The 26829-nt window shown below is 44.8% G+C and overlaps 1 protein-coding gene across 11 annotated transcripts in view; it reads right to left on the bottom strand.

Moving 5' to 3' along the window:
* Positions 1 to 6576: 6576 nt before the first annotated feature.
* The window catches only part of LHFPL2 (LHFPL tetraspan subfamily member 2), a 168705-nt gene continuing 148452 nt past the window's right edge, over positions 6577 to 26829 (bottom strand). For all 11 annotated transcript variants that reach the window (XM_061158111.1, XM_061158113.1, XM_061158114.1 and 8 more), the window contains one exon: positions 6577 to 10676. In XM_061158111.1, the coding sequence (XP_061014094.1) occupies positions 10420 to 10676 (257 nt within the window). In that variant the 3' untranslated portion in view covers positions 6577 to 10419. The remainder of the gene's footprint in view (positions 10677 to 26829) is intronic.

Raw genomic sequence — 26829 nt, 5'->3', positions numbered from 1 at the left:
TGTAGGTAGTGGAACATGAGATTCACTAGTTAAATAGTTTGACCACTTTAAGGTCAAAATACACAGACTAGAAGCTAAATTCAAAACAGAAAACCTGTTTTGTGGTCCAGACCTTTCCTTGTGGGTTAACATGGATGCCTCTATACTAGTGTTGCATCGATTCGATTGAACCTGTTTTCTGTTTCCTAACCTCACTACCTGCTGTTGTTTTATGTACTGATGAAAGTACCAGTTTGTGTATTGCTAGATTTTTCATTTGGTTATCTAAAGAGGACATAAAAAACATAGTCTAAAAAAGTGCTTATGGTGAATCTTATTTGAGAAATTCATGTTAAATTAAAATAGGAACAGCATTTTGAGTTTTCTGGGTGTTACCTAAAAGTGACTTTGGATTTTCATTGGATATAGGCCTTTTGTAAATCATGTTGATATAATGTATGGTTTGCATTTTAGAGGGAGTTTATGTTTAATTATATTTTAGTTGCTTCTGTAAATCATTTGTAGTACATAATGCTTTTTATAGTTATTGCTTTATCTTTTTCTGAAAACACTGCATTAGCACCTAATTTTGCATTTTTATTGGTAAAAATCTACATTAACTGTTTACATACAGAATCTGTTACATTTTTTGTGCAATTTTCCCTTATTAGAATTACTGTGCTGTCACTCACCATTTCACTGTATCTTCTTCCATTTTTTCCTTAAGTTAAATGTTTAAAGGAATTTACTGATTCCTTGTGATTAAGAATTTTAGAGGTGAAATAAAAGCGGTTAATGTAAAAATAATTGAGGCTGTTTAAAAATCTGTACTTTGATAGATTTTTCAAGTACCATAGTATAAATTTATTTAGAGTAGAATTGTATGTTTTAAAACACTAGAATTGTTTCTAATTCTTGTTTATTAAACTAAAAGGTTGTAACTCAGTGGTTAAATATGGAAAGTGAAATATTTCTACTAGAATTTTAGGGTACATTTTATACAACAGTATGCTTTTTGTAAGGATGGGTATTTTTAAACTTTAAGATTTATCACAGTCTATAGAAAGATAGAAAGGAATCTGTAGAAAATTTCCAAGCCAGCCAGATGTTGCCACTAATCTATCCTAGATGAATACAGTAGATATCCTTGATTAGAAGCAAAATAGGGGAAGGCTCCCCTCTCGTGTTCTTACCCTTCTTGTGGGCTTCATATTTACAGTTTAACTGTGGTTTTGATAAGACAAAGCCTTCAACTTAGAGAATTTTCATCACCACTGTTTATGTTTTCAAATGGCAAGGAACATAGGAGCCAGCATGTAACAGTGCAGTGAGTGTTAAATTTCAAGATTATCCAATAATAAAGCTTGATTTATTTTTCAGCTCATAACTTTCTGGAGTTGGCATGGCTGATGGTGTAGTTAAAATTCTTCTGCCACTGAAACCCATTTTATCTTTACTGGAGAGAGAAAGTCATTAATCCTCTTCTGCCTTATAGTGTTTCATATGTTGACTGTTACCTTCTGTACATTTAAACAGTTGAATTTGTAGAACCATAGCATGCACATTTTATTTAACTCTTTGTTTTATAGTACTTAGCTTTAATCTTAGAATTCCTGTCCTAGAATTCCTGCAGAACTCTAAAAATTTTGTGGGCCAGTAATTCTCGAGATAAATCATGGTCATGAGATGTTGTTACCATGACAGTTTATAATATTATTCAGGAGTTTGAGAGCTAGGAAGAAAATGCCCTGAATAACTTTTTTTTCTGGTGGTTACAGAAGTTCCTACAACATTATTGTCTCCTATACAAAAACTGAGCCCACTGGGCATACGCCTCCCTCCAACTGATGTTTTTCTAGTATGAAGGAGATAGGTATCTGTTGGAGGACTACTGAAAATATGGAAAATAAGTGAGAAAAACAATATGTAATTTTTATCATCTAGAGATACCACTGTTAATGTTTATTGTATTTTTTCCATTCTTTTTGTATACATACATATTTTATACAGTTAAGGGATATAAAGGGAATTTTTGTCCTGTTTTTCCCTCACTTGGTATTATATCATAATGACCTGCTAGTTAAGCTTTTAAAATTAACTTATTTATAAAATTAAGATTACATTTCATATGAATTTAAAAAAATATTTACAGCAAAAGGAGTTACAGTGGCTCATGATTTTATACCCACAAATAGCTACTGTTAAAATTTGGTTCATTTCTTTCCGTTAATTTTCTAGGAAGACCACTTTTCTCTCTAATATTAAGAACTCTACAGCCTTGTAATTGGTCTCTTAAGGATGTCTGTCTAGCTCTCACAAACCCCGTTTCTTTGGACCCCTGAAGACCACACTGGCACTGGATGTCACCTGGCCATAGTGGACTCATACATGACTTATTAAATTTTTACTCTGAAAGTAGATTTGTCTAGAATTATACTGTTTCAGAGTTGGGCCATGTGGATAACCATATTCTGCCAAGACTTCGAAAGAGTTACTAGAAAACTGACGTGTGATGGAAGTGGAGAATAAAGCAGACATGCAAAAGAGGTAGGGTGAGGGACACAGCCAAGGTCTTCCCAGCTTTCTGTTTCCTCTGTGAGGCCTGACTGCACACCCCTATTCTGCTGGCTGGGTATTATTTTCTCCAAGTAATACTCTTATCCTTTTCTCCCTGAGCTATCTTGAGTCGATTTCCTATGACTTTTTTACTAGAGAATTTTAACTTACACGATGGTTTGTAATCTTTTTTCCAATTGTGATATAAATATGTTGAATTTTTCGTATCATGAATTACTTCTGTAACAGCGGCTGTATAGATACCTTTATATGCATGTGTCACATGTTACCTGTCAAATCCTGTTACTCTTTTAGGTTCTGAATTTCAGTTTTTTTTTTTTTTTTAATTATAAATAACTTACCAAGGAATATATTATTGCTAAATTGGGGACCCAAGCTTGTGTTCTTGCCTTAGGACAATATGCTTGGTCAAAGCTAAGTGTAGATTTTTATGATCTTTGATGTGCATTGCCAAATTGCTCTCCAGAAAATTGTATCAATTTATGCCTCCATCTCCGTCTTCATTTACACTGTGCCGTGATTGGATGTTCCTTTTCTAAGAAGGCTTTTCCATCAATAGGGTTTAACAAATAATTGGAAGGTTTTCTGAGCATTCTGGTTTCCCACAGATGATGGGCTCAGCTGATACTCCTTGTTTATAAATAGGAGTGATCATGTATCTTGTATCTACAGAGGAATCTTCCACTTGCTGAAAGCCCTAAGCCATAGATGACTAGGACAGGATGGAAAAAAATTGCTGGCCAAGGTAGCCAAGCCATTGAGCCTCTCTAGGTAAAAACTAGATTGGGTTTAACAACAACAGGTCATGTTTATTCTTCACAATTTTTAGGACAACACTTCATTTTTAAGATCGACTCTAAATGATATTAGTCTGGACAGAAGATTCTTTTAACTTTTTTCTAAAAATAACATACTACTGGGGACTTTCTATATATCAGAAACTATACTAAATGCTTCACATGAGTTGGTTACTTAACCCTCACACCAAGCCTATGCTGGAATTTCTGTTTCTGGGCCCTGTTTTATAGAGGAACAGGAAACTACCCCAGTCACTCAGTGAGTGGTGGTGGTGGGCAGGGGAGAGGCAGCCAGGCGCAGGGCCCCTGACTCTGGCCAAACATGGGGTTGCTTCCATCACCCAGTGCCACCTTTTTCCAGTTTTCTCTTTTCCATTTTCCACATTTCCAGTAATTCATATCCATCCTTTAGGGACAATGGACTCTAGAAAACAATTCAGTAATCAAGAAAAAAAGTACAGCGTGTATTTTTGAAAATCTCCAGACCAAGGCCTACCTCCACAACATGTGGGTAAGTACCTGCTGCCTGCTCTTCACAGCAGTGCTGACTTCCTCAGTGGTCTTTGGCATTTGTGTGTGTGTGTGTGTGTGTGTGTGTGTGTTTGGAGAAACTTAGGTTGAAAACAAATCCTTATTTAATTGTCATGTTAGCTATGAAGAAAATAGGCCCCTTATGTAATCATAATGGCTGCTTATTCTGGATGAGAGATTATTTATAATTTTTTTTATGGAAGCATAGTTGAAAAGTACAATTTTGTGTTTATGCTATGCAGCAAAGTGACTCAGTTAAACACATATATACATTTAAAAAAAATACTCCTTTTCCATATGGTTTATCCCAGGATATTGAATATAGTTCCCTGTGCTATATACAATAGAACCCTGTTGTTCAGAGATTGTTTATAATAAAACTATCATTTTTTACCACTGTCATGTACTTGGTGAATTTTTAATGCTGTTCTCAGGATTGAGCAAATTGAGATATATGTTGTCATCTTGGAAAGTATGAAAAATTACCAGGTTTTTCTCTGAAAGGGGAGCAGTGTTTTCATCAGTTGTCATCTTATGGTGTCGCTTTTTTGGAATGAAATTTGGAAGTTATTCTGAGAGTTTAGTATGCAGATGTTGGTGTCTCCTTGGGGTTTGTATTTGTTTTCTCACTCTGTTATGGGTAGAAAGAAACTACAGCTGTTGGAGAATGTAGTCTTTGGTGTCAAACCTGTATTTGAACTTTGGCTTTGCCACTTACCAGCTTTTTCATGTGGGATAAACTGCTTAACCTCAGTTAAGTTACTTGGGTGACAGTTAATACATCTATAAAATGAGGATATTAGTTTCTGCTCATAGGGTTTTGATGAATAAGTGAATTAAAAAGAAGTGCTTAGCATAGTACCTGCCCATGAAACATGTATAAAGGTTAAAAATTCTTACTGCTGTCCATGTTGAAGAGTCCCAAGTCTCTGTCACCCAGCTGGTCTTCTCTCCACCGTGTATTTCTAGCTGCACATGGGACTTCACGTTGGCAGCCTGGGCTGAACCTTCATGCCTTCAGTCTCAGTCCCTGCTGGGTTCCTGATCTAGGTGAAGGCACCGCTTTCTGCCCAGTGCCCAAACCATCTTAGACTCCCTCCCCCAATCCCCAGACTGCTTCTGATCAGTCCCCAAGCTGTCCCTTCTTTCTTCCTAACGTCTCTTCGTCTCATTGTCTTCACCATCTCCTGCCTTCATTCGGGCCTCCTTGTCTTAAGGATAGTTTAGTGGTTTCTCCCAAACATCTGCCCTTGGTGGACTGCTTGTACAGATACTAGATTTTTCAGGATATTTGACTATAAAAAGTCAAAGAGCTACAAGTTATTTGATTGATTTTTCTTTTCCATGTGGTTTTACTACTTCCTCTTATTCATTTATGCTTTTATTTACATCCTGTGTATCTAAGCAAAGTGAGCAGGTCGTGTCTTAAAGACTTATCTTGCAGAACTCTCCAGGGTGAGGAGGAAGCGGCAGTGAAGAAGATAGCAGGGGCACCCGCAGATGGCCACAATTGTGTGACTAGGCAACCGGTGGGGTCCTGAAATGAAGAGAGTTACTGGCTGCTTTAGAGAGGAGGTTAGAAATCTGCTTTGAGGCTCTTACAAGACCTTTAGTGTTTGGGAGTAAAAGAAAGGTACTGAATGATTGGAAACTACTGAAATAACTCCCTTAAAGGAAATGTCCAGGATAGGTGTCAAGACTGTTACTATGTTAAGCAGAGATTTCTAAGGAGAGCTAGGAGTGAGCTGAATGCAGTGTGTTCTGGGAAGATCAAGCTGGTAGCAAAAACAAGCAGAAGCTCGGTGTGAGATGTGAAGCACGGGGTGGGCTGCCCTGCCTGTGCGGACATTCACAGTCAGGCCCTTCCTCTTGTGGGCTGACTTTTGGGAAAGGTGTAGTAACAGCTGAGAAAGCAACTGGAAAGGTCCAGTTTCACTTGCATTATTTAGACTGTAATTTGTTTGGAAAAAACTTGCCTTTATTGACTTGGATAATTTTGTCAGCTTTTAATGTTGATTCCTATTAGAAATCTGGCACATGTCAGGAATGTTAAAATGTCTCAAATGCTTAGAAGCCAAAGCATACAGTAGTGTCAGCTGTCACAGGCCCTAGATCAAGAAAATAAAGCTATTTTTCTATGTTCTAAGTTCTTCACGTGATATGGAGCGTTGAATAAGAGTTTATGAAAAGGGTTGTTCGTGTCTTGAGTTTATAAAGTGGAGTTCTGTTTCTAGATGAAGCTTTTTATGGGCAGGATTACCTTCAGGAAATGTGGATGTGTATTGCTCCATGATTGGCTTTTAATTGTGGTATTCTTGTTGGAAGAGGAGAACGTGCCCTTCAGTTGACTTTTCCCTTGTTGTACACATTTCTTTACATTATATTCATAATACTTTGAAGTATTTCCATATTTCTTCAAAATTTAGATAACTGTATAGCATATGAGAGGGTTTTTATTTTTATTTTTTCCTATTTATAATTACATCAATGCTTCTCAGGGGAAGAAATATATACTTCAAGTTAAAGCTAACCTCAGGTAGGTGTATATATATTATTAGTGAATGGCAGAGTTAAAACACTTGAATATCTTATCACCAGTATTACATATGTTAATGTTAGAAATTTGGTAGATATTTTCTTGATCAGATTATACACATCATTATTGAAATAATGAGACTTGAAAGAATCAGAATAAGTTTGCAAAATCTGGTTTAATTCATATCTGGGGAGGGTAGGGAGCATGTGGTGAAAATACATATGCACAGGAACCTAATCAATGCTAGACAAATAATGTATTAGTTTACAATAGGATGACCAGAAATTCGAAGGCTCTGATTGAGTCCGTCAGCGGTAATACAGTTTTACATTTGGCTCAAGTGGTTGTTGAATAATATCAAGTGGTGCCAAGTTCCTCCAGAGCACCTCATGACCCCCCAACCTTGGAAGGCGTTTCACCACAGTCTCAGAAGAAATCCCAGTCGTGCCTTTCTTGTGCTGCCCCGGTGCAAATGCAGGCCTGGGATTTCCAGGGGCCATGTGTTATTGCACAGGGAGGTCTGTTCTAGGCAGACCCTCATGGCTGAGAAGGTGTGAGATTGGCCCTTAAATAGTGGTCTAGCATTAATGTGGTCTATCAAAGCAGGTTAAGAAAGAGCTCCTTAGTGATTATGTACCAGCTACTAGTTATCACACTAACAGAAAAGGCAACATGGCAGCTTCACATTTCACATGAAAGACTAGCATTAACTGGGCCTGGCTTGCTGGCTTAACTTTTCACATAAATCTAGTGATTATTTTAATTTAGACCCAGGGAAAGATGATTTCATACCAGTCTTTTCTTCACATAGGTCTGTGTAGCATTAGAATTGTTCTGGATTAATGACTAGGCCGTGAAGGCAAAATGTTTTAACTCTCCTTTGCCAAAACAGAAACAGTCTCTGTTCTGATTCCTGTCCAGTTCCCCAAAAAACAGAACATACATACACCTTTGTTATTGCACATCTCTCACACAGACTCGTGTATGTATAATATATATATATTTTAAATATGCTACACACATTAAAAAAAAAAAGGACTATGGCACTTTACAGAATACATGCTTAACAAAGATCATTACACCACAGATGTTTGATAAGTATACAAAAACCCTTACATAATTCATGTAAATTGTTGAATTAGCACACAGGTTTAAAGAATCCACAGAATCCAAAGCAAACATTTCTGCCTTCTTGGAGTTCACTGAGGAAGCCCAGCCCCATCACAAAACTTGAAGCACAAATGCAGGCAAAAAATAAATAAGACTTTTTTGGTAGTAGTGATGGTCCAGGTATATTAGATTTTTAGACTGAGGCAATTATGTGATTGATAGAAATTTATTAGAAAAATAGATGTAGGTCAACGATTGTCTAATTGTTTTCAATCTGTTTCTTTCTAACACAGTCCTCCCATTCAGTGGTTTTTAAACAGCCATGCAGTTTTCATCTAGGCTAGCATGATTTTTATATTCCATTTATCCTAACTGAAGCCTGGCTAAATGGACTTGCAGGTTCAAAAGGCCCACGTTTACCTTTTTACTCTTTCTCTGCTAGAGAGATTTCATCTGTGCTCTGCCTGACAAATCAGTGTTTTAAGTAGTTGTTAATGGTTTGGGGTTTTGTGTGTGTGCACATGTACCTTTTCTGGTCTTCTGTGACATTCAGACTGATGAAGTAAACACTGTCAAGTGACTTTCTTCTGACCAAGAGAGGGCACATTTTCACTTATGACTTGTTATTAGAGTGATCTAGGGATGTACCTCCACCCCGCCTTAGTGGAAAAGCAGTCGGGCAGTAAAGATGATGGACATGCTCAGAGGCTCCTCCAGGCTTATGACTTGTCTGGGAGGAGAGTGAGAGTGTAAAATCAGAGTTATAACATAGGTTCTCTATGTTGTATAGAAGGAAAAGTGAATCTTGTGATAAATTTAAGAAAAAAATGTGTATTTTTAATCAACATTATTTGCCTGGTGGAGGGAACTTTATTTTTCTTACTAATGAAAATAATTTCCTAGTGTTAAAAAGGGATAAGTATGACAGCATCAGGACTTGTGCGTCCCTATCCGGCAGGGACAGGAGCCCTGTTTTGTGGCCACCATCACCTACGCAGGTCTTGTTTCCCGAGTCCAGATGGCAGGCTGCCGTGAGCACACATATTTACCCCTTTGCTTTTTTGAAAAGAGTCACAGATGTACACTTTGCTTATTCTCAGTTTTGGTCTAAGAATGGTGAACTCATTAAAGGCTGGTTCCCCCCCCCCCCCCCCCCCAACCCCATACCTCTCTTGCCCTTTAGGTCATAATCTGTGAGATAAAATGGTTTCTGGCATAGGCCAATGGCCAGACTGGAATAAAACTTTAGTTCTCCATCCCATCTATGTATTAATATAAAGCAATTACTTAATTCTGCAGCAAGGCATGGTTTTCAGACTCACATAGCTTTAAGATGATTAACTCAGGGCAGGGTTGTAAGATCTGAATCCAGGATTCTTCTATGCCTGGTGGTGCTTAGCACACAATACCTTGCCCAAACAAGGTTCATTAGTTATTTGTTAAATTTTTCAAAACAAAGCAAGCCCTCAAGTAAGCAGATTCGTAAGCCTAAAGAGACCCATACTTTTAATCCTTCCAGAAATTTGGTGGATCCATCCCATTTGTTTAAGTTTTAAGGAAGTGTTGCTGTAGCATCCTGTAATTCTGAAGTTCAGGGTAATATCAGACTAGGTTCCTTTTGGTCCCTTTGATCATTCCAGGGTAAGGTTGAAGTGATGGCTAATAACATTTTCCTGAATCAGTTATTGGTGACTTACAGAAACTAGATTAAAAGCCCCTGGATCCTTTTTAATAGTGGTGTTTCATTCTTTCTGTAAACAGTTGTAGGCAGGTGCTAGGAGCTTGGTTGCTCTCATTTTTGCATGAACCTTCTACTCTATGCTTTCCTGAGAATGAAGCCTTTGCTGTAAACTCACTGGGTAGAGCAATTTAATGTTATTTGAGTCTGCGTCCAGGACCAACACCAGTAACTAGAGAAACGTAACTCCTATGACCAGCTCCTTGTCATCTGCTGCCGCTGGGGGCGGGAACACGGCCGGGTGCTGCCTGGTTCCCGCACAGCGGGGAAAGGTCTCCCCACAAGGGCTGAGATTCGGGCACGCTCTCTGAGTGAGCCACAGCAGCCTGGAGACCTGGGTCCCTGGAAGGAGGAAACAGGTTTCCTCCGGCAGTCAAAACGCAGGTCTAGCCCTCAGGGAACAACAAGGGATTTCTGGTGGCAGAGGAGACTGGGCCAGTACTGGTGCTACGCCTGGGAAGTGGAGTGACTCTGTCTCTACTAATAGGATTCTGTCTGTGCTTTTATTCTCATGGTGGGACAGGTCCTCATCCTTTCTCTCCTCAAATTTCTAGACTCTCAGAGTGACAGTTCAGTGGACCCACCTGACTCTGGAGTTCAGCCTAGAGTAAGTCCCACAGTAGAATTCCACACTGTCCCTGCTCAGGTCAGCTAAGTGAGAGGCAGTGTCTTGGTGTCCCCGGGAAATGTGCGGTCTTCACTGTGGACCCCAGAGGAGACAGTGTGAAAGAACGCGACGAAACGAAGGACCCCCCACACCAACCTCACCCTGAGGCAGAGATGCACGCAGCCTAAAACCGCCTGCAGATCCGGCCTGTGGTCTCGTCTGTTACCAGAGAACCTGTTGCTTTCATGGTTCAGGTCATCATCCTTCATTGAGCCTTGGGGGGAGATGGGGTCCAACAGAACGAAACTCCACGTCAGGGCTTGTGTGCTGTTTTCTCGTTCCATCTCTTACGATGTGCACCGTGACCCTCACGTGCAATGCTCGGCGTGGCTGGACGTGGCCTGCCGTCAGTCCTGGGAGGCTGTGGAATGTGGCTTCGGTAGGTAAAGGCTAGTTCTTCACTTGACCCAAGTGACGGAACCAGAAGTGAAGTATTTCACAAGGTTACGGCGAGCAAGAAAACGGCGCTGATGTCTCTTCCAAGCTAAAGGAGGCAGATGAGGTTTTTCCCCTCTTCGATTTCTTCCTGTACTTTGTCACTGGAGGTGGCGATCTCCGCTTGGGCGGAGAAGACAGCACAGATGAAGGTGAGCACCGTGCCCCCGATGGCGGTATAGAAGGCCCAGCCCAGTGAGCAGTCTCCAGGTTTGTAGGCCGACGCGTAGTGTCCGCAGTAGCCTATGGCCTTCTGACAGCCCCAGCCAGCAGGGTAGAGTATCAAGCCCAGGATGAGGAAGAGGCCTGCAGGGCAGAAGAGAGAACAAATGAAGACCCAGTGGCGAGTGAGTGTGTGATGTTGTGTTTGATGCGCCTGCTCTGGGCTGTGGGATCCGGGCTGCAGTAGCGGAACGATACTGAGTCTGCTTCCAGGACCAGACTCAGAGCGTGTCAGTACTGTTCTGTGCAACCACCCTGGCCTGATCCAGACAGTCTCTTTATTAGGAATACTTTTAGCCTCGGGGCTTCCTTTGTGGCTCAGCTGGTAAAGAATCCACCCTCAAGGCGGGAGACCTGGGTTCGATCCCTGGGTTGGGAAGATCCCCAGGAGAAGGGAACGGCTACCCACTCCAGTGTTCTGGCCTGGAGAATTCCATGGACTGTGCAGTCCATGGGGTCGCAAAGAGAGTCGGACACGACTGAGTGACTTTCACTTTAGCCTCGTATGTACATGTCAGAATGTGAACCCACTAGTAGTTTCTCTTCTGGGAAAGCGGGTGACTCTCTTACTGCTTCCTCCCCTTCCTTACTGTCTTGCAGTAAGGCAGAGGTTGGCAGACTTAAGGTCAAGCGGGGCCTTGTTTTTATAAGTAAAGATTTACTGGCACACAGCTATGCCTGTTCATTTATGGACTGCCCATGGCAGTGCAGAACAGCACAGTGAGGGAGGTGGTGCAGGGCCTGCGGCCTGCAAAAATCTAAAATATTTACTATCTGGCTTTTGGCAGAAGAAGTTTGCCAACCCCTGCTCTAAGAGAATTCACAGAGAACAAGAGTTAAATGCAAGAGACCAGATCTTAACTTGGGTGTCATGCTTTAAAGATAACCCCACGAGGGGTCAGTTTGCTGGCATTCACCAGCAACCAACCTCATACCTAGGACAGTGATTTCTATATTTACATAGACACTCTGAAACCACATGCAAACTTCATGAGAATTTTTTGTCTGATTGCTTTTAAGTAAGTGCAGCTTTGAGTAGACACTAAGTAGCCCTGTTTCCATTCTGCTGATCCCACCACACCGACACACGAAAGGTCCACTATTTTTCTATTCCTGCAGCTTTACTGCTCACTGTGTAATCAAGGGTTACCTTTGCGGCCAGCCCGGGCGGTGAGGCAGGGCGCCTTGCCTGCTTCCCCCTCACATAGCAGAAGCTTCTTATAAGGAAGTCCAGATCCCAAGATGACAAAGAAAACTGAGGGACCCCAAATCTTACCCAACAAAACTTTCTTGGTAGAAAGGATGCTGTAAGAAGATGATGGCTTTATTCTGTTGGGTTGGCCAAAAAGCTCATTGATGTTTTCCCATTCAGTGGTATGAAAACCCAGATGAACTTTTTGGCCAATGCTATATACAGCAAGAAAAGACAGTTTTCTTTGAAAAATGCTATCTATATAACCAAGATTATTAATTCATAGACAAAAAGACCTGTGTTTTAGATACACTGGAATAGCAGTTCTATCCTCCTAATTTAAGCTTGACTTTTAATTCTCTTTCCCTACCTTTACTGACCTGGAGAAGGAAATGGCAACCCATTCCAGTATGCCTGCCTGGAGAACCCCATGGACAGAGGAACCTGGTGGGCTACAGTCCATGGGGTCGCAAAAGAGTTGGACGCGACTGAGCAACTAACTTAATAATCAGGGGAAAGGCCAGGCTACAAAATAGTACCCTTGAAAGAATAAACGACTCTCCAACTGAACAGTCATAAGTCAGCTGGGGGGATCTAGGATGACTGAGCTAATTCTTTTGTATCTTTAAGGCCTGTGATAAATCCTGATTAATCCCCACCTTGTTCCCTAGGAAACCTCACCCCAGGCACATGGAAGCTGGGAGGTCTCCTCCCTGAGGTCCTGAGTTACTGCCTTGGGGACAGGAGTCCCCCCTCACTGGGACCTGTCTCAGGATGCAGAGGCATGCAACCTGGGGGCAAGGGAGCATTACCTCCTCTTTCTTTTAAAAGGCCAGAGTGTGTGAATTGTGGCTCCAGTTATTAATTGTACACATCATTTCTATTATGTGGCTTAAGTCCAGTTAGTAAACGAATGCATGTTAACATGATTGGGGCTAGGGCGACAAGGATTTGCCGTCACCTAGCAGAAGGAAATGGCAACCCGCTCCAGTATTCCTGCCTGGAGAGTCCCATGGACAGAGGAGCCTGGTGGGCTACAGCCCATCAGGTCACAGTGAGTCGGACACGACTGGGCGACTTCACTCTTACTTAGCAGCTCCGATACCCTGTGCCGGGCTCTGGCTTGTCGTCGTTCAGTTGCTCAGTTGTGTCCGGCTCTCTGTAGGATGCACAAAGCCATGTGGCGATTGCAGATCCTTCTGGGAAGTTTTAAAATAAATAATTCTTCTTCTAATATCATCGGACCCCTTTTTTCTCAGCACAGTCAGGAGCATTTACCCCTGCACTTCTCCTGAGCTGTTGCCTTACTGGTAGCTCAGGTGAGGTTCCTCAAGTGCTTCAGGCCTGCTTAAAATCCTGTGGTTGCTATTGGCCAGTCGATCTGTGAACAGCAGGGAGACTGTCAAAAGGGTGCCATGCTTAAGAGTCTTTTGAAAGCCTCAGCTTGATTATAAGCCCACAGGGCCGTCCCCACAGGTGGGTGATAGGAGGTGGCTCTGGTCCATCTGTGAGCCCCCAGTGCACATGACATGAGTCCGCAGCCGGGCGGCCTGGTGCGGATTCTGCTCCTTGCACACGGCAGAGCCGAACCGAGCATGGTCAGTGCCGTGAACGCACACAACTGAGTGCGAGAGAAAACCGCCAGCCTTCCGGTGCGCGGGAAGAGACGTTTGTCACCCCACTAGGCATTTCGAAAAGCCTCCTCCACCAGAGGAATTCCAGAAAGCTTCGTGACGCAGGTGGTCACACAGGCTCCTCACTTCCCGCGGTCCTGACTCCCCACTACTCCTGGGGCACCGGGCCCCAGGCGCTTACAAGCGTCCCCTAGTCACAACCCTCATCCCAGCAGCTTCCTTTTGCCTCCGAGTAAAGTTCTCGAGAAGCCCGTAAAGGCTCCCCAGCCCTCAGGCCCTCTGTGTGTGGCACTCTCGCCCCTGCTCTCTGCTCCAGCCTCATGCTCCTCTCAGACGAGGCCTGCTTGTCTTCAGGTCCCACCTACTCACAGTTTCAACCGCCTCCCTTCCCCTGACTTGCTACCCCTGTTTCCTGCTTCAGTATTTTTCCTTAGCATTTCTTAGTAACAATCTATTACCTTGAGTCATATGAAACTATTTGTCCATTTTTTTTAACCTACAAAAATGGTGGTTTCATGTGGCTCAACCTGATATTTCACTTATTTTGACTGTTAATCCATCTCCATTCTAAACTAAGCTCCACAAAGGCAGGGATTTCTGTACATCTGATTTACTACTAGAAAGCCAGTGTTCAGAACAGTGCCTGGCACAGGGTCAACTCTTAATAAAACATTACTAATGTCAGGGCAGCTTGTTCTGCAATAGAGTTTTTCTGAACCACAGTGCTCTGGAGGAGAAAGAGTAATGTAACCCTGGCAGATGGCAGTCAACAAGAATGAACCACCCCGGCAGCAAAAGAGATGCAGACTCTTGGTTGGTTGGCTTCCCCTGTCACACTGCCCGTCTGAGGCCTGTGAACCCCAGGGGCTAGAGGCAGACATGTGTCTCAGAGTCCAAACAGGCTTGATGACACCAGCTGCGGGGACAGAATGGGCACATCGGACCACTGGCAAGAGAACGCAGGGAGACACGCCACCAAGTCTGCGGCAGATGTGGCGGGCTCCCTGTTCCTCGGTTTGGAGTGCCCCAGGGACCACCAGCGACGTGTGGCTGGACTGAGTTTCACAGAAGAGCCACGCCAGACACTGGTCTCTCTCCCTTGGAAGTATTAAAAAGCAGCAGCCCCTGCAGTGAGGCCAGCCCGTCTCTGGGGCCTTTCCGTCTCCTTGTTTTTTACTGCGTCACACCTTCAGGTGTGTGCCTGTGTTTGGAGGGTGACAAAGAAAACGGGACTAGGCCAGTGGGCATCTGCTTTTCTTCTGACGGGCCTCTCTTCCTGGGGCCTGGCTGAGCTGCAACAGGCCCAGCTGGGAGGAGGAGGAAAGGCATAGTGGATGATGCTGGACAACTGCTCAAGACAACCGCCACGGCTACAGGAAACCTAGCAGTTCAGAGAGCTGGGAACCCCCGCAGCAGCTTCACTCGATGGGATGGTACCCAAGTAGGTACGACTCTCCCCAGCCTTAAGAGAGACCCTCCCCCTTGCAGCCCGTCTTTTCTCTCACTAACAGCCTGTCAGTTCCTTGTACCAAGAAGACTAGAAAGTGCCAGCATATGCTCACATGGGGTCACTGGGGTGTGATTCAGCCTCATCTGGGGAAGAAAGACATTAACGGAAGTGATGGTCAGTCACTTGGACTACCTTACAGATGCTGCCCCAGCCCAGGTAAGAGACAGCCCTGACAGTTTAGTGAAGCCCACCATAAGATGCTGGCTGCCATGGGTACCAGCAGTCACAATGCATCATCCACCGTGTCCCTGTGCCGTTTTAGTAGTAGTTTCCCTGGCCTGGAAGGAGCTTTCAGACTCAACCTGGATCCCCAGCCGTTCTAGCCTGCTCCAGAGAAATTTTTAAGAGTCTGTGGGCAACATATACACATGGCTCTGGTTTAACTCAAATAATTAGACTTCATGAGCTCTAAAAGGGAGAGGGTAGGAGCTGGGTCTCCTGGCTGAGTTTCCAGTGCCTAAAACAAAGAAGGTGCTAAAAAAGAAAATAAATGAAACACGCTGGGAAAAGTAAAGCCATAGTCTTCCTGATCAACAGTCAGCACTGACTATGATTAGACCAGCCACAAGATTATATATCTTAGGGAATTTTCTTGCTGCTGCCCTGAAATCAAATAATATGTTATCAAATATAAGTTTTAATCAAATCTCTTAGGTTGGGGTGGGAAACCTCCATAATCCTGCCAAGCCCCCAATTTTGGAAAGACCAGGAGCTGCTGAATACAATAATGTTTTACTCGGTCTGAAGACGGCCACCTCCAGCTTTAAGAGCAGGGGATGCTGTTGGAACGGGGGAGCTGAGTCTGCGCCGCCGCTCACAGCCCGTGAGGGAGGCGTGGGGAAGGCCGTGCGGTGACCTCCCAGTCTCCCTGCTGTGTCAGTGCCAGCCCTCCTGCGGCTGTCACGGGACCACCACCCCCTTTCACTACCTGCTGGCCGAGGGAACGGACTCCAGGCGGCCTGCCTTTTGTGGGTCACGCACTGCCTGTCCAGAAGGAGGCCCTTCTCCGTGGCCTGACAAGGGAGAACTAGCACTAACGCACTTGCTTATTGTACAGAATAGCACGTGCGTCTTTGGCCATCATATTCCTGTTTCCTCCTCAGACAGGCTTCCAGACTAAATAGTAAAGACTGACTGGACCTCAGTTCACAAAGAAAAATTTCGAAGGACAGGAAGGAAAGACGGCCATCTGTTATTGCTGCCGGCAGTCTGTGGAGAAGCCCCCAGGAAAGGATGCCCACTCAGCCACCACTAGGTCATAACACGCTCATTCTAAACCTCTGAAATATCCTAGAATCTCTGGAGAGCTCACAGCAGACAGGGACTAGCAGACATAGCATCATTCAATAGATTTGGGCTCCAACTAGGTCATCCTGGGGAGTGCCCACTCCCCAAACAAGGGGTGTCTGACCCCTTGGGCACTCATCCACCTGGAAATACCCGCCACCCCACATCCCGGCTCACACGTTACCTGTGTGACATCTGTCACCACTTCCTGCCAGAATGTTATTCTCTGTTCCCACTGCCCCGTGTACACCCCTCTTCAGCTCTTCCGTGTGTTACTTTTGTGTATTTATTCAACTCAATTTACTGAGCTGCAGGCTTTATTCTCAGCCTTGGGACGGAGCAATACCCTAGCAGGACTCTGAGCCCCTTGAGGGCAGAAAGGCTGGCTCCTTCTGGATTTCTGCCACAATTTTATCTCCACATTTACCATAAACCTCTGATGGGTGTGTCACAGTTAACCTTGGGTAACAGAGGTCAAGAGTTCAACTTATTTCTGGCTTTCAAACAGCCACTGACTCATTTAAGAACCTAGCAGGAAGCCATCTAACTATCATTCATTTCCCATTCAACACAGCTCAAAAAAAAAAAGAAAAACTCTACCTGGTGATTTTTATCCCTACCAGGTCTACCCTGTGACTCAAACTGAATGCCAGTCTGTTGAGCGAGCTTCTCTCACTGGGCACATTGCCAGGAGGCAGCCCCTGCCCCTTCACCTCGTGCCCAGGCGGGCATCTATAACAAGAAGCAAGACGAATCAGACAGGAGAATGACTGACTCCCGGCGCCCCAGCCCCATTCTGGGACCCAGCTCAGAGAGCATTCCGGGCTTACTGGGGGTGACGGCTTCGGTCCACAAGTTCTGACAACACTGGATTAAAGGAAAACCAAGGTGGGAAGCCTGCTGACTCTCTCTTCTCTGTATCCTCTCCTGTTCCTCCTCACCTTCCCAGTCTCTGTCCTCTACATTGTCCTTGTTGATCACACTCGACCCACAGCTTTAGGTACTGCCTCAAGGCTGACATCTCCTGAATCCTGATCTTAATTTTAGCTCCGGAGTTGCATATCCGACTGCCCGCTTGATCTGCACTTGGATGTCTAACAAGGTACTTGAAAACTATATCCAAACCTAACTCTTGATTCCTATTCCCCACTTCAAAACCCGGTCTTTGTCCTGTGGGCTTCATCTCATAAATGGGAGTCCAGTTCTAGAGCTGCTCAGGTCAAAAATCTTAGAATCATCTCTGACACCTGCCCATCTCCTCAAGCCCACTTTCCTCCACTGGCAGAGCCTACTGGCCTTCCTTCTAGCTGTTCCTTGGCCAGGAGAGTGCTGCTTCTTGACTGCCCCTATGGCTAACTCCTCCATCTCCTTAAAGGTCTTGGGGTGAATCTCTTCTCACTGACTCCTGCCCTGAGACCCTATTTAACACTGCCGTTTACCCCCGCCTCCGTCACCCCAGCACACCCAGCCTCTCTTGCCCTGGCTTTTTGTTCATTCCTGCCATAGCACCCATCACTTTTTAACATACTATATAATTATTTGGTTTGTTGTCTGTCGCCACCAGCTTGAATGTAAAGCCCATGAGGACAGAGAACTTTGTGCAGTTTATTCTTTCTGTGTCCCAACTGCCTGGAGCAATGTCTGACATGTAATAGGCATTCAGTAAATATTTGTTGGATGAATGAAAAGATAGAGTGCTGTGGTGTAGATTTGTTACATTTTAAAATGAAGCCATTTTAAGTTCTTGCCAATTTTTTAAAATGGTTTCAGGAAAAGCTTCATTCAATAACATGAATCCTAGGGGTTGGCAATTCTGGCTAACAGCACACCAGCCACATTTACTAATGAAACACGTGCAGGGACCAAATCATGAGACTGGCCTTTGACGTGACTGCAAGTGCTGAAAATCTCCTTTCTGGCTACAAAAAATAGATCTCTATTGGGAGATCACATTTTAAAAAAAGCAGTAAGTCAATTAAGTGTGATAAGTCTTCAGTAATCTAGAGATCATTTAGCCTCAAAACTCTGCAACTGTTTCCAACCATGCCTGGCTGCAGCCTCGATGCCTGTAAAGATACGCTGAGGCTGACTGGGCACTGCCCAGGTGCCAGCAGGAAGCAGAGGAGCAGTGCAGGGGTGAACCTGGAGAAGTTCAGCAAGACAGCAGGTGGCGGTGGGGGACAAGGGGAGACGAGGAGGGAGGTGGACCGCGCAGCTTGCAGAAGCAGTAAGGCACATGTCCGGCGGCACAAGCCCGGAGAGTGGAGGGACCAACAGAAAGTGCTGGCGCTGAAGGCAGGAAGGCAGAGCTGCTGACGGCCCAGGGAACACCCTCTCTGGCCCTGAGGGCAGAGTCACAGAGCAACCTCGATGGGGCGGGGGGGGGGGGGGGGGGGGTAGTTGGGGAAGGGAGAAGAGATGGTTCCTGCTCCTGGGAGGAATAAGACGTGCTTACGTAACTCTAAGTCTGGGACCATCACGGGGTCCAGCAGCCTGAGGCCTGCTAGTTAACACTTAACATTGGTCTGTACACTTCCCTCTCCTTTCTGTCTAAAGCTTCATTTTCTCCAAACTCATCTTTCATGCTGACAGCTGGAAGTCGTTTTGGCAGTCCCTAATAGCTATTTGAAAGTCACCCACTGTTGTTAGGTAGGGATCTTTTCACTTTCATAACACCCCAAGGCACACTCAGGTACTAAGACTGTGCTTGGAGGAAGGCACTCTGTCAGACCATCCGGTTCCCCATCTAACAAGTCTGCCATCTAGCTCTTCTCTTCCCAGACATGACCGCGTGTTAATGGCCTGCTCCTCGTGTGCAGGGACTCTGCAGACACCTTGTAGTCATGTCTCCACAGTCGCCAACGCAAGGCTGAACTAGGTCCCTTAACACTCTGTTTTAAGAGAGGCAGCTCAATTTCGTGGGTAAAATGTTTAAATAAAAACAAGTAAATGGTTAACCAACTACCTGGACAATGAAAGTAAAAAACGGGAATCTTTCTGTGACATAACACGCATTTGTCCCATAAAAGAAGAGCCCTGGTTCCAAGGTCCCTTAGATACCTCTGAGTACAGACTCTGGCTCAGATGAGCTCCCGCTGGGTTATAAACCGGACAGCAGGGAGGAGCCTGTTCTGTTCCCGGGCTTCTGCCTCCACGCCCACCTTCAAGTGCACACCCAGTGCCTGTGACACGGCCCCTTCACATACTGTGTTGCTGACCAACTTCACATGTCATTTGTGATTCCCATTTCCTTTTTAGTCTTCCCATATTTGGAAGAACCTTTTGGAAAGATCCACTATGGTAAAAATGGTAGATTCCAAACAAAGATGACATGGAGTTTAAGCTATAAACACCCTCCCTCTATTTTCTGCATTTGCAACTAATACTTTAAAGGTGGAGGTTTATACAGCTGATTAGAACCCTTTAATGATCTGAATGATAACTGTTACAGTAACTCTGAAAGAAAGTGAAGTGAAAGTGAAGTCGCTCGGTCATGTCCGCCTCTTTGCGACCGCATGGACTATAGCCCGCCAGGCTTCTCTATCTATGGGATTTTCCAGGCAAGAATACTGGAGTGGGTTGCCATTTCCTTCTCCAGGGGATCTTCCTGAGCCAGGGGTTGAACCCGGGTCTCCCGCATTGCAGGCAGAGGCTTTACCCTCTGAACCACTAGGGAAGCTCTGCAACTCTGTTACCACCATGGTGACTATGGCAGCAGTTAATACTCACCCCTACCCAGCGCCAGCACCAGCTGAGCCCTTTACATACAGCTCCTTTAGTCCTTGAGGGAATCTTCTGAGGTTGGTACTGTTAATCTCATCATTAGACAGATGAGGACACCAAGGCACCGAGGGATGAAGTAAGGGTACACTGCTAATCGATGGTGGAGCTGGGACTCAGATCCAGGCGGCAATGCTCCACGGTCCACTCCAGAGCCATCACCCTGGGCTGCTGCTTGACTGTGAACCAAAGACTAGCTTCCAAAACAAAAGCGTCTGTCCAGCTGAGGAGGGGAGGTTGCTGAATCCTCCAAAGCCGGCTTGCTTACACCTATGAGACATTCAGGAGCACATGACAAGCGGCTGTCAAGTGGAAACACCAGAGGCCTGCTGTCCAGGGACGGGAAGGCTCGCCTAGTGTCAGGCAGGTTGACCTGACAACCCTGCAGCAAGACGGCAACCAGATAAAGGGTGTCCATCCCCTCCTTGTCTCACACTGCAGTCTCAGTGTCGTCAGCCTGCTACTGCAGTATAGGTGCCCCTTGGAACAGCTGTCACTGGCCAAAAAAAAAAAAAAACTTCTAGAAAGAAAACCTGTCAAAAGGTCGAAGCAGCACAGTGTTCGCTATGATGACCTCTCCTGCAGAATCTGTGTGAGCAGAAAACTGGAAATAAAGCACAAAACCCATCAGACAAGAGGCAGAAAATTTAAGCTGCATAACCGTAAGCTGTATAACCTGTTTACATTTCAATCTTTGCTCTTAGAGTCTGTGTGCTCGGGAGCCATCTGAAACTGCACATCTACCTAGAATACTAATGCCATCCACAAAATGATCCACAAAAAACCATATCCTATGAACCTCCCAGGAGAGACACTTATAGAGCTGATTAGACAAAGTTGAGCACCAAGAGCATGCTCAGACAGCCTCCAAATTACATCCTTGCTCGTGCAGGCTGGGCCATGGTTTAACCATCTCCCCTCCTCCAAGTAACCCTTCTTAATCACGAACAGAGCTGGGGAGCCCATCTTGACCCCCTAACCCTGAACCCTCGCACACTACCTATTCGCAGCAGGTTCAGTTAGTCCTGTGTTAACAAGAGACCGGCTTTGTCCCCGTGTCTGCATCCAGGAAGTGCTGCTCTCAGTCTAACGCATCAGCCTCTCATGAAATCTTGCTTACGATAACTACCGACACCAGGTCGGGGGCCCCCCAGGCTCTTCCACCCAAGGAGAACTCAGGTCCTTGCCGCCCAAGCCCCAACACTCAGTTAGCAACGCTACCCCGGCCTGCATGACTTCTGCAGGTGCCCGGACACTGTCCTCCGCACCAAAATGCCCCTTAGCCATTCAGAGTCAGGGCTGTCCAAGCAGCATTCACACACCAGTGTAATACAACAAAGTGTTAGTCATCCCACAAATCAAGGGCTTCTGCCCATGAATGCCCCCTTGGGTGAATCTCTACTTTTGAAATCACGTTGCCCACTAAGGTCTTTCAATTTTTCAATGACAATTTATTCTGAAAAGCCCAAACAGAACTTGGTTTTAGTGACAGCCAGCTCTGAAATGATTCTTACTGGTTCTTTGGATGATGACTGCATTAATTACTATTTCTGCTCTAGTTGTCTATGGGCAGAGTCCATGCTAGGATTGAGCCTTAGCAGCATTCACCACAACCTTTTCTCTTTCAAAATCCCAAGAAACTCATAGTTTCTAGCACAGGTTAATGAACACAGAACAGACTCTGTTTTTGTCAGTGAACAACAGTTATTGAGCATCTAGTGTGTATGCTGCAGGCGGCATTCCTTGCTCACATTTTAGAAGAGTGGTTCCCACACTTTAGGACTTCAGACCGTAACACAGGAGCCATAAAACTTACTGGGAGTCAATATTTCTTCTGTTGCTAACACAAGGACACTAAAAATACCATTATCTCCTCTCATTATCATTTCATGAAAAAGGGTATTTTAACAAAAAAGGGTAAAGGAGGCAACCTAAGGATAAAGGACAGGTCTTTAAGTTGAACACATACAGCACTATGAAATCTTACAACACTGTCCTTAGTTTCCTCGTTTTTGTTGATGACTAGTAGAAACTAAAAACTGTCACTTGCCATCTGCCTCTACAAGGATGAAGTCCCTAGCCACTGCAGCTGCTGACCTTCAGCACCCTCTGACAAGAGCTCAGGGTGGAGACTGGGAATGAAGCCCTCTGTGATATTTTCAGGAGATTTTATGGGCCCCAATTCTTGTATCTCTTCTTATCTAGAAAAGCAGTAAATTCATTAACAGAGAAATCTGCTCCTCATGACTAGCAGTAACCTTCACCAGGCTAGCAGCAACCTTGTGCAAAAATGTGTGCTGGCCCGCATATCCCACTTCACCAAAATCACTAATACTGACCTTCCCCCACTTCTGTGGAGCAGTTCCTCAGAGCTGTCTGAGGTGCTGTCTCCCAGGCTGTAGTCCTCATTTTACCACAAATAAACTTAACTCACAACTCTCACATTGTGCATTGTTTTTTTTTTTTAAATTGACAAAACCTTAGCAGAGTGGACCAGCATTTGTTCTAAGGCAGTGAGAGGCTGCTGGGGGGTGTGTGTGTGTGTAGATGTGTGTGTTTGAGAGAGAGAGAGAGGCAGGTCTGAGTTAGGATGGGGACACGTCTCTGAAAAGCCCACTTGTTGACTGTACAAATAAAAAGGTAGAAGAGTAAAGAGGCTCTGAATTCCATCTCTTCGGAATGCTGAATCTAAACCTGTTTTCACTGCATCTCATTTTAAAGTTTCAAGGGTTTATGGATAAACTAGACTGGACCCAACTTTGACATTTAAAAACTCTGCTCTGAAGGCCAGATCAGAAATGAGAGGTCAGAGGGTTCACTGGTAATGAAAAGGGTTTTCAGCTGATAACCACAGTGTCTTAGAGCAGATGATACCTACATGTTATTTTAGTATATGATCAATAACATTAGAGGCTTTTAACCAACAAGATTTTCTGATGGGAAAGAGAGAACAAGTGAAGGATCGGGTGTCAGTAGTTTTTTACATAAAGCTTCTGTCAATGCTTACACCATCTCCCTGGAGGAGTCTAGTAGGGCACTTGTTTTCTACTAAAAACACTTCTGTGGAATTATAATTGGCAAGAAAAATACTCTTCTAGGGTGGGGGGTGGAGAACGGATGACACAGCAATAAAGAGAATTCTTTGGAAGACAATCAGAGCATAGTTGTCATAAAAAGACCTTGCAGCCAAGCCCCCCAGAGGAAGTTTCTTTCTATAATTACTCAAAATTAATGACTATCAATTGAGAGTTGTCAGACGCCCCTAGAATATGTGGTGAAACAATCCATGAGAAAGATGCAGTTTCTCCCACACTGAAGCCTCCCTAAGCCTTCCTCAGCAGTGATTCATGCTTATATGCAAATTACTTCATTGGTAGTTTCTAAAGCCTTAACTCTTACTGTTAAAATGCAGCCCAGCAAAGTAATTTAGTGAGATTATTCCTTCCCATGAGTTAGTGATAATATTTTACTTTGCATTCCAAGTGAGGTGTTTCCTAAACTGTGTCTATGCAACTGGAAGAACTTCATAAAATATTTCTTGATAAATTATTCATCCAACATGTAGGATTAGAAAGAGCTACTATTTGACTATAACCAAAATACACTTATAACTTAAAATAAGCTGCCGCAAAAAATAAAATACAGTTTATAGCAAAATACAAGAGACTGTAAGAATGTAGTTATTAAGCTCTGAAATTTTCAGGGCAGTAAGTAAATTTCTTGTCTACTAAAGATTTGGGGGATCCAGATAATGTTAAGTAATTCCTGTAACAAAGCAGGTGCCCTCTTTTCAACACTAGGGCCCTGATGTTGGCTTCTAAACTCTGAACACATAGCCACTAAGTATGTTGGTTTGAAGTTTTTAATATTGATTTTGTTTTCTCAATATGTGTAGTTTAGGTTTCATGTGTACTAGGGGCTATCTTAAAAAAAAGAGATTGTGGGTTGTGGGCCAATTAGCAAAACCACTGGGAAGCCTCTATACAACATCCGAACTCATAACTGTGCTGTGCCTGAGCACACAGAAGTCTTCAGAGGAGATGCAGGCTACTTCTGAAGTGACATCAAAACTGAGACCACCACCACTGTGGCATCAAGCTTTTAGAATAGCGCTTGAACCACTTGTGTAAATACTGAGTCATACTTAAGTGATGATTTGTTACTGGAACTGGAACACAGATCATCCATGGCTCACAAGATTATTTGTCTACAATTAAGTGGTTACCATAGCAAAATACTTCATTTGCGTATCAACTGCATGTTCTATCTGAATTTTAAGAGAGTTTGCGATTTTCTTCTAGAGTTTCCAACCGATTCTTCAAGTTAATATGTTTGGTCCACTTGCTCTTAGGCAGTAGTTTTTCCTCTAATGATACAGCTGAACTCTTTTGTTCCCTTTATATGTGATGACACTTTTTGTTTGCTTTTCTAGGGTACAAGCTTCTGAAGCAGTGACTCTCTAATATGGCTTGGGAGCAAAGAAACTCAAGAAATTGTAGACCTGAGTCTAGAGGTCTTTGTATTTAGTGGGCATTTAATAAAAGAGCCTTGAATTGAAATTTAATTCTGGCCTTTTGACATTTTAACATTTCCTCAAGGTGGATGAATCATTACATGTGGTCCTATTAAAGTGACTCAGATATAGAAGGGTTAGACCCCACTTCTGGTGGAGGCATTCTGACTGGAGAGCTAGCAATTCAGAGCCTCCTTTTGACAGCCAGATCTTCTGGGGCCTCGTTCTAAGGAGGAGAAGCAGGGGATGCTCCCTTGACTTCCCTCATGCCTTTTCTGTGAAGGTGTCTTGAAGTCAGGCAATCAAGGTCACACTACCTTCTCGGAGAAAAGCAGGTGAAAAGCGGCTCTGAGAGAGTCAGGAATCTCTTCCCCTCTTCCCCATGCTTCCCAAGCCCTTGTTCTTCTCTCTCCTCGCAAGTGACTAACTTGGTGACTGGGCGTGAGCAGATACGGCAGGGCATATGTCAGAATGGATGCTGCCATCAGGTTGAGTCCTGGTTATCTTCCTGATGCTAAGGTTAGCTCTCGCCCTGTGAAAAACCGCAGTGAGAATGCCAAGCCCCACACAGCAATCACGGCGCATCTCACATGACAACCCCGACCTCCTCACGCGGGCCGGACCACACCAAAGCCACTCTCCAGTCAACACAGACAAAACCCTCTGCTTGTCTTCTAAGATTCTTCTTTCACCCCTTTCCCATCTTTTCTCATATTGTCCTCCTTCCCCCTCAGTCATGGCTCACCTCCAAGGAAACTGAACCGGCGCGGCAGGCCCGGAGCTCCCACGGAGGGAGCGATGCCCGCGTGCACGTCCCACAGCCAGCCAGCCAGCTGGACGGGTGGGCAGCTTGCTGGGGCCGTCCTGCTGGGCTGAAATGGGTGCAGACAGAGGGCTACAGGGACGGGAAAGCGGGAGAGCTGACAAGACACGAGGAGCACAGAGCCTGTGGGGGAAACCGAAGCCCGCAGGCAGCCAGGCTGGCAGCTCCCGCGGAGTCTCGCCTTGTGGCCACCCCGGGGGACGGCCCAGGCTGGGGCCAGCGGGCCCGCTCCTGAGCTCACTCTCGTGGCTCCGTCCCAAACCTGGGTCACTGGGGATTCCACGGGCTGCTAAGAGGGCCCTACGTGTATTTCCAAACCCACACTGCTTGATGCGGTCATGGAAAACTTGGATCTTTGCATTCTACACTTTTGCTGTGGACCACATCCAGGTCACAGCCTAAGGAAGGCAGCTGGCGAAAACGACCCTGCTGGCTGATTCCCCAGCTTTTGTAATGAATCCCAGAGGGCTATGAACTGACGTGTGCTGGTGGCTCTGCCAAGTTCCAGGCGAGCCCTCACCCAGTGAAGACCAAGCAGCCTATGATTTATCCTGCAAGGGGAGCCTGAGAAGCCTCCTGCAACCAGGACTCAATGGCCAGAAGCTACCTCCAGAAAGGAAAGGATGGAGGAGAATGTACGTGTCAGGGGAAGAGGAGTGAGAGGAGGAAGTTCTGTGTTGTCCTATCAACTCAGCCTCCAGAAACCGGCCCGAGGACACCCGAGGCACGTGAGGGTCCCAGGGCTGCCCTGAAGATCAGTCCCCATACAGGCAGGCTGTGAAGGGCCAGGGAATGACTCGAGACGATGCGGTCACACTGGGTTTCAACAGAACAAGGCCAATTCTAAACACACCCCTATTTCTTAGAATGCAGCAGTTGTTAAGGAACACAAAAAACATGCTAAAAACCTGCCAAGAAAGCATAAATACTTTTATAATCATCATGTAGCTACCACTTACTATTTACCATGTGCCAAACACCGTGCTTAAGAGCCTTTCTCACATATTATCTCATTTAATCCTCAAAACAACCCTCAGATAGGTCCTCCTATTAAACCCATTTTCCAAGTGAGAAAACTGGCCAACATTTCACAGACACTTCACGGTGAGGTCAGGGCTGATCCAGGGCCAGGTAAGGCTTGAGCTCCAACTGCTGCGGACAGAAAGCTCTGAACAACCAGGGCATTTGTGCGTGAGCGTTTTGGAAGTGTCGGCTGGGTGCCACCACGAGGTGAGGCCGTAAGGGCAAATCCTGCCATCTGGATTCGCTTAACAGTCAATAGCTTTTTTTTTTTTTTTTAAGTAACTCAGATTTTGAGATTTTTCAGTGAGGTATATTCTTTTACACCCAACTTCTAAAATCAAAATACTAAGATTTTGATGACTTGTGTTATACTATGAACAGTGACAGCTATACAAGCCTGTGGCCTTTAAGATTAGGCATAGTACATGAGACAAGTGCTCGGGCCTGGTGCACTGGGAAGACCCAGAGGAATCGG

The sequence above is a fragment of the Dama dama genome, chromosome 12 (genome assembly GCF_033118175.1).
Source record: "Dama dama isolate Ldn47 chromosome 12, ASM3311817v1, whole genome shotgun sequence".
Taxonomy (NCBI): Eukaryota; Metazoa; Chordata; class Mammalia; order Artiodactyla; family Cervidae; genus Dama; species Dama dama.
Note: the sequence above shows the minus strand (reverse complement) of the source record. Positions and strands in the feature narration are given on the sequence as shown.